The 9,229-nt window shown below is 29.7% G+C and overlaps 1 protein-coding gene and 1 non-coding gene across 2 annotated transcripts; one reads left to right on the top strand and one right to left on the bottom strand.

Annotated features, from left to right (window-relative positions):
* Positions 2,383-2,455, bottom strand: TRNAA-AGC. Its single transcript has one exon. It is a non-coding gene; the product is annotated as a tRNA-Ala (tRNA).
* LOC109343303 (transcription factor bHLH106-like) lies at positions 5,665-7,776 on the top strand. The gene is made up of 2 exons (XM_019581533.1): positions 5,665-6,074; positions 7,295-7,776. Exons 1-2 carry the CDS (start codon positions 5,775-5,777, stop codon positions 7,736-7,738), a joined length of 744 nt encoding a protein of 247 aa, XP_019437078.1. The 5' UTR covers positions 5,665-5,774; the 3' UTR covers positions 7,739-7,776.

The raw sequence follows: 9,229 nt of genomic DNA, 5'->3' as shown, positions 1-9,229 counted from the left end.
AGAATGGGCAATTAACAATATACAATGTTTTTGTGAACGCAAGTATATACTTACATCATATTTTTAAGATCATAAGGAAACTTATTAGTTATTACTCAAATATTGAAGTACAAACACAGGATCGTCAATGGATTAGGTATGCAATTGCAAGAATTCTTGCCACTGTGGAATATATAACCTAAGTTTGTACTCCAAAGATCCATGTCAATTGTGGGCCTAAAAAATTATCCAGAATTAGTGGGGGTTTTCTTTTTAATATATATATATATATATATCAATATCCAGAAAGAAAAATCGTAGATGACTTTTAAATTTTACCTATTTTGGTCCTTAGATTTAACAAAATCAATGGTTGAGATCGAGTGTAACTAATATAATTTAATTTGGGTGTAAATGGATCTTTCTGGGATCCGTTTACACCCAATTTAAGTTACATTAGATCTCAACGATTGATTTTGTTAAATCTAACGGCCAAAATGAGTAAAGTTTAAAAGTCATCTAAGATTCTTCTTTTTCTCTCTCATCACTTATTTCACTCAACCATTTGATCCGTTACATTTAACAAAATCAATGGTTGGGATCAAGTGTAACTAGTATAACTTACCTTGAATGTTTAAGTTACATTCGTTCTCAGCTATTGATTTTGTTAAATCTAATGGCCAAAATAAGTAAAATTTAAAAGTTATCTAATATTCCTCTTTTTTTCTCTCCTCACTTATTTCACTCAACCATTTGGTATGTTAAATTTAACAAAATCAATGGTTGATATCAGTATAACTTAAATTAGGTATAAATGAATCTCATATATATATACTAGTGTGTACAGGCACTTTCGTGCCTACCGGTCAATATTACATGGTACTACGTATTCAATTTGTATATATTTTATTTTTAGAATTAGAATGTATTTGTTATAATTTTTATGTATTTATGATAATGTTCAATTTAATATGAAAGATATAGTTAATTAATGTGTTGATGATGTTTATTTATGATTATATGGCCTTGTTGTAAAAATTAAATAATGTGAAGGGCAAAATAGGAAATAGAAATTACACCATGGTGGAAGTTACATCATGTTTTGCCTTTATATATAGTATAGATATAAGCGACTTAACAATATGTTGTTGTATTTAAAGATTAAAAAAAAAATATATATATATATATATAACTATTATATGATAAATAACTATTTTTAATCATAACCACTCCAATATATATATTTCGTGCATGCTATTAAAAAACATTTGTAATTTTATTTTTGAAGAGGACAAACTATCAACTAAAGAGTGAATAGTTATAGAGGAATGCACAACTTTATTATATAGGATGTGTGCATGCATCCTTATTTCCTATCCAACCAACAAGTGAAAGTAAAAAGGGAGAAGCTAGAGGAATGCAGATTAGTTGTCTCACTTTTTATATTCTATGGTGTCCCAATCTAATTGGAGATTATCATATATTTAAAAATATAAAATAACTTTTTATGTTATTTGATGAAATTTAATTAGTTTAATACATGTGGACAATATTTTTTAGGGACAAATAATTCTCTTTACGAGCTAGAAACATAATATTGTTCACTAAAGTCTCACAATAGGAGTTATCCATCATAGTTTTATTTGTGAATTGGTTTTGGGATGTGTGATAAAGAGAATAGAATTATGGTACATGTATATCACATGAGGATACTAATAAAAATAAACATGTAATACTATCTTAAAATTTTAAGTGAATACTTTTTAAAAAATTATTTGAAACTTGAGAAACATTATAATTTATGCTTATCAATTTGTATTTAATTATTTGTTTTAATGGCCTAATGAATTCATGATTGTTGAGTACTACCAAATGAATAAAGATTTCCTTTTATTAACAGAGAGATAAGTAGTTGTTTTTTTTCATATTATCAGTGGCAAAAATGTGATTTTATGGTAAACAAAAGGATAAAAGAGTTATTACATAATGTCTTTTGTATATTATTGTGTCATTTATCTCTTCATTAATGGAGGGGGTCCTTACTCTTATCAAAGACACCATCTCATCTTTTGGATAATGAACTAATATCTTTCATAGTGTATAATTGTCTTCACAATAAATATCGTTTACAAGAATCAAATCATTAATTTTTAGTTATCCTGAGTATCCAATATTTTTGTCTATAATCTAATGAGAACTTATAAAATATTGGTTTGAAAGATATCTCCTAAAGAAAATTAAAAGCGAGTCCAAAAGTTTACTTGGGAATCATGGTGGCAGTGAATAATAATTGAACCTGTTTGGGAAGAAGAAAAAATTGAACCAAATAGCGCGTCATTTGAGAATAGAGGTAAAGAGAGCTAGGAAATTAAAAATAAGTTGACAGAGAAAATATATAAAAAATGGAGATGCGGGGTATCGATCCCCGTACCTCTCGCATGCTAAGCGAGCGCTCTACCATCTGAGCTACATCCCCATGCGTTTTAATAATATTTTGTAACATAATAGACATATTACACAATACACACGAAGTCAATCTCCTATACAAATATTTAAAAGTATTAGGTTTTCTAACACAACTTTTACCTTTTATTCTAGTTTAAGATCGACTATAAATAATATTGAACACATACATAGGCTTTAATCAAACAGTATGATAATATAATAAAGCATCTGCGTCAACGTGATTGTCTGTAAAAATGCTATACAATTATTATATCATCTAATGATATTTAATACATGAATAACAAATAATATAAAAAATTCTTCACATTATCTTTATCCGAAGAAAGATTATTTCATCAAAAAAAACTTTGCATATGTATGTATCTACAAGAGTCATGTATTTAATAACCACGATATATATTAACATGATGCTTTTATTTTGTTGTTGAAAAGAACATGGTAGTAACGATGACGGGCTAAGGGCAATACATTATGATCATTTGTGTTCACAAAGTATTCCACCTTTTGAGACATGCGTGTCAAGTGTAACCCAATGAAAAGAATGAATTGGCCACAGGCATACAAATAAAATGATTATATTACTTTAGTTAACGACAAATTTTATCCACAAGCTAATCTACATTATCATATTTTTATTTCTTTCTAAACAATTAATATATGAGAATCAATACTATTCGAGTTAGAAATAACCAATATAATAGTATTGACTCTCCCATAATTTTTCTTTTCCATAACTAACCAACTTTATGCTTAGGGAGAAGCACAAGTAAAAAAGGTAGATTCTACGAAAAAAGTATTTGACAATCACAAAAAAATATATTTCTAATTCTCACATAGTCACATCTAATTGAATTTTACAAATATCGTAATTTCATTATTAAATTATTATAAACCAATATGTTGGATACCCATTTTAATTGATTCTCGGTTTCTAGTATAGTGTTCTTAATAATAATGTCAAGCACCCAAATTTAATAGTATAAAATTATCAAGTCCTTAATTTGGTCAGAGTTATTGTGAAATTTCAATATTTATTATTTTTCAAAAATACATAAAAACAACTATATCATGTTATAATAACCTGAAGATATCATGGATCATTACAACTAAGGATTAACTAAAATCTAGAGTTTCAATTCAAAACAATCTTGATTCAACCCCTCATGACTAGTTGTAATCCATTTGACTCTTCATCCATTCCAATATAAAGGATTGATCATTCAAATGATAGATAGTAAATGAGTTAGTTTAAAAATAAATGAATTGCTTGTATCTCACAAAGGCTTAAACTAATTAAAATAACAACAAGATTTTTTATCTATTTTTTCCATTCTTACATAAACAAGGGATACCCCTATAATTAAGGAAGATAAGTTTAGTCTCAAACTGTACTCCAAAAATGACATTGAAATATACGAGATGTAAAAGTTTTCTTATGCATCTGCAATAGGAAGTCTAATGTATGTTCAAGTTTGCACATGTCCCAACGTATCGTTTATCGTGGGAGTTTTTTGGGAAGATATTTGTGCAATCCTGTAATATATCACTGGAAGGAAGTCAAGCGTGTTATGCGTTACTTAAAGTGAACAATGAACAATGAAGTACATTGTCACTTATGTTGGATGTCTAGACAATGGACACTTCACTTATGAATATGTACTTATGTTGGTTGGAGGTGCTATTTGTTGGAAGTCTTCTATATAGATGCTCATAACTCCTTCAACCATGGTTGTAGAATTTTGTCAATGACTTGCGTGTGGTCGATGATATTAAAAGACCATTGAAAACTTATTTGACAACAAATCCGTAGTTCTTTATTCTAACAATAATATGAGTTCTACAAAGTCAAAATTTATTGGTATCAAATTTCTGGTTGTTAAAGAAAATGTTCAAAATAGACAAATTTTCATAGAACATATAGGAACAAATTTTATGTTAGCTGATCCACTGATTAAGGGTTTGGTACCTAAAGTCTTTCATGACCATGTTGTCCATATGAGTGTTGCTCCTTAGGATACCTTAGTTCAATGAGATTGTATATGTTTTATGATTTACTTTAGACGTCATATATAGTTTGATGCACAATAAAGTTGATAATTTATTGTTCTTTGAACTTGTGTATTGTAACTATTGTGTTGCAATTAAAGACTTTGAATTGATCTCATTAAAAAATAAAGAAGACCAGTTGGAAATAGACATATTTAGATCACATTGCATGAAATTTTCATGTCACTCATCCATATATTAAGTATATTAATATGGTGATTATCGTGGTCGAGTCACGTTTGAATGTGACGAAGGTCGTGGTGGTTCAATGGTTGATATATGAGATGAACCATATTGTATTAAGAAGAAGTCTAAATATAAATAGCATATAGGTGCGCGCCTAAAGAATATGTGATATAATTGTTTCAGAAAAAATATGAAGCCCAAATGGAAGATTGTTAGAAATTCATAATTTCTAAATAAGGTGGGCATTATATATTTAATACAATTATATTGACTATTTATTTTTTGGGTTACAAAACAAGTGATCTAATTACTGACAACTTAAAAGACTTCTGAAACTGATAACAAATATGAGCTTAATGAGTGAATATCCAAATGATTGACTCATAGGGGATAATGAGATCACTATAAGTTAACACATAAGGAATGATTATGACCATTGAGACACTAAATCACAAACAATTTTCACATCTTCCCATTAGAGAGAAAACGAAGGGCCCAAAAGGAATTTAGGATTTGGTTGAGGAATGTCATCATATCAAAACTCTCTTAAAAGGTATATTAAAAGAGTAAATCAGAGAACATGGATTCAAATATAACTTTGTATCTTTATTTTATATGAGAATCATGATATTCAAGATCTTATGATTGATATTTCATTAATCATAAGAAAATCTCTTACAATTTAGGGTTAACATAAAATTTTGCCCAATATTTATAATTTAACTTAATAAACAAATGTATACTAATCATGAGAGCAACACTTATTGAAAGTCACACATTTTAAAATAAATTAGTTCATTATACATGAGAGAGGATATCCTTGATTTTTTTTTAAAAACCGAATAAACAAATGTAAATGACCACCAAAAGGTAATAGCACGGCCAATAGACTTTGGTGTTAAAAAAATCCACAAGCCAGAATGGAACCATTTGGGTCAGTCAAAAATTGCAATCATAAGCATCACTTCAAAGTCAAGACACAAAAACTGAAAAAATGTACCACACTTCTCCCTACTTACTAGCCACTCTCTCTTATCAACACTTTAGCCTTAGCTTATGCAAGTAGCTATATCTCTTCTATCACTATCACCAACATCATGCAGCATCAGCAACAACAAATGAGAATGGAGAACTCTGAGTTGTTACAATTACTAGCAGGCACCAATACCTCATTTTTCCACTCAGCAACAACCACTATGCATCAAAGCTTGTGTAGCAGTTCCTCTAATAGTTATAGTTACCCTTTGGAGTTGTCAGAAATTACTGATGCACTCTCCAATGAGAAAGATAGAGCACTTGCTGCTATGAAGAATCATAAGGAGGCCGAGAAGAGAAGAAGGGAGAGAATCAATACTCACCTTAATCAGCTTCGGACTCTTCTTCCTTGTAATTCTAAGGTATATCATATATACACAAACTTATAGACATTTACACTTTCATTTCATAAATTTCTTAGTTTCTTTCACACAATTGTAGATATAAGCCATGTATAGTTAATGTTTGTTTTGGGCTGGGATCTCTCCCATACAAAGGAACTCAGTACTAGGTCTAAATTCTGACATACAATACCAAAAAAATTTAAGACAACAAATATTTTTATTATTTTAGGCTTTATATTATTTTTATTTTCTCTCAGAACGTATTTTAGTAAAGTTTAATATTGGAGAAAAACTCTATAAGTTTGTTTTGTGACGTACAATTTTAAATTGGTTTAGACTGATCATTACTGAGTAAGTATTTTACTTTGAGGAAAAGAAAAAGAGTGGGAGGGGGCAAATTTTCTACTCTTTTATTCTCCATGGTTCTCAAAGGTTGTATACCTTTTTTGACCAACAAAGTTAACTTTGTTTTGTTTTGACTTAGACTTTAGCTCCCACTGAAAAAATATATATCTTTATGTATTACATATAGCAGAATTTATATTTTTTTATTTGTAAATGTTAGTACGTAATCTTTGTATGGATAAGGTTCAGAATTATTAACCTCCTCCATTTTAATCTTAATTTACTATGATTGAGACTCAAACCGATTATCTTCGTCACTTTATTCCTTAAACCATTCACTCTAATCCAATCAATTTACCTAGTTATAGCAGAATTTATATGATGAATAATATAAGTCTTTCCACTGTCCACATCGTTAATTAATTAATATTTAGGAAACTAATGAAGCTCATGAAGTCCTAACTTCCATTTTGTCTTTTCATCCTCCATAAGATTCTTTCACTTCGTGTTTGAAAAGCTTATAGAAAAAGAGACATCACAGTTTCTTCGCAAGTGCTTATAGTTGAGTTTGGCAAAGTCACTTTCCTAAAAAGCTTATAGAAAAAGAGACATCACAGTTTCTTCACAAGTGCTTATAGTTGAGTTTGGCAAAGTCACTTTCCTATTACATAGATAAGATGTTAAATAGTACTAATATTTTTGGCAAATTGATTAAACTAGTTTCATGTGACACCTGCTAATTTTAGACACAAAGCAAAATCTATATTTTTTTTGGGTACAATAAGAAAAATCTATATGGTATCACGAGAAATTATTCGAGTAATTATTCAAATCACATTTTATATGTTAATAGTTAATACTGTTACATTATTAACATTTTTGTTTATATTTAGACAGACAAGGCTTCACTTCTTGCAAAGGTTGTCCAGCGAGTGAAAGAGCTGAAGCAACAAACATCTAACATCAATATTGAACTCGAAACCCTTCCATCAGAGTCTGACGAGATCACCATAATCTCTAGCGCTGATGGTGACTATGGTGATCTCGTCGGTGATGGAAGGCTAATATTCAAGGCCACTTTATGCTGTGAGGATCGCTCCGACCTCATCACTGACATCATTGAAATCCTCAACTCTCTTCATCTGAAAACCCTCAAAGCAGAAATTGTCACACTTGGAGGAAGAACACGCAACATTCTTGTCATTGCTCCCGATAAAGATCACAGCATTGAATCAATCCATTTCCTTCAGAACTCCTTCAAGTCTCTGCTAGAACGCTCCAACTCTAGTGATAGATCCAAACGACGCCGTGGGTTGGACCGAAGACTCATGCCTTAAAATAGCAGCATGATCACATAGAGATTTCATTTTCATTTCATACACTGTCCCGTGTCAATGAAAACATGTTATGTTAATTAAAAAATTTAACTATCATTATTATTGTTTTACTTCAAGATAGCAAATTCTAACGTAACAAGATTTGGCACAACAGATAGCAAATCTCTCTTGCAATTTTAATCTATAAGTTAAGAAAAAAAAATAGCTACTAGTGTACTAAGAGTATGAGATTAGGTTCTTCTGCAATGTACTATGCAGACGAAGAAAAACATCTTTGCACCTAAATTTTGTTCACAATATTGCAGCAATTGTCAGCGTGCAAATAAATTATATGGATTATGTGATAATTAGTGTATTATAAGATTATATTATGTGATGATTAGCGTATGTATTATATATTAATCAAGCTAAAAGTAGTGTACAAAGTTGTATATGTAAAATTGTAAATATAATAAGTATTGCATATTGCATTCACTATTGAATATATGGAAATATTCTCGTAACACCAAAAAAATTTCTCATTAGTTAATTTAATATGAAATCTGTGAGCTTTGATTCTAATTAGGATTTCTACATTTAAATGAAAGGTGATCAATTAAGGTACTTATATGTGATAATATATAGATAGGTTGATATGCATATTAGTCAAGGTAGCTAGCTAGGGTTTATGTGATGTATGGAATATTTTGCATGCAAGTAGAAAAAACAGAAGACTAAGAATCTTACTGATGGGTAATGAAGTAAAAAATAAAACTCTCTTACGTATTGTGCAAGGTGTGATTTGTGACAGTGAAGAAAAAACAAAGGGAGTCTGCATTTTTCTGCAAAAGCAAATGCTTCTGTGAGTTTCCAAGCTACAGAAAATGGCATATTCGTTTCACTTTCATACACCCTTTTTGTTTGTGTAATGAGTGTTTTATTTTTATTTTTATTTATTAGTGAAATTACACTGATTCTAAAGAAAGAATTGTGTGGGAAAGAGATAGAATATTACTTGTTGGGAAGGATGCTAGCTGATCCATTTTGATGCTGAGGTTTTAATTTCTTAAGGTGCTGTGTGTGTTTGTGACAGTGAAATGGCAAAGGGGTTGTAATTGGGTAGAGGGTTTCAGTACCCAAAAGTGGAAGAGTGTGGTTTGAATAGGGTAGAAATGAAGGCTACGTTTAACATTTGACTCAGTATGATAAATTGGTTTATGAACGTGAAATTTAAGCTAAAAATTGAGTTCGTTAAATGAATGAATAGAATTTGAGCTAAATACAGTTTGACTCGTTAAATTTATGAGCTGACTCAATATATGAATTAAGTTTTTATGATAATTGTTATTATATTAGTTTGTCGTTTTTTAAACACATGAATTAATTATTTGAGCTGTCTAAATGAACCATTTAATCTGAGTTAGACAGTTCGTGAACTTTAATTGATCCAATTTAAACTAAAATAATATTTCTATCGGACTCGAGTTAAGTTTTGAACTGAGCAAATTCTTA

Source organism: Lupinus angustifolius, chromosome LG03 (genome assembly GCF_001865875.1).
Source record: "Lupinus angustifolius cultivar Tanjil chromosome LG03, LupAngTanjil_v1.0, whole genome shotgun sequence".
NCBI lineage: Eukaryota > Viridiplantae > Streptophyta > Magnoliopsida > Fabales > Fabaceae > Lupinus > Lupinus angustifolius.
Note: the sequence above shows the minus strand (reverse complement) of the source record. Positions and strands in the feature narration are given on the sequence as shown.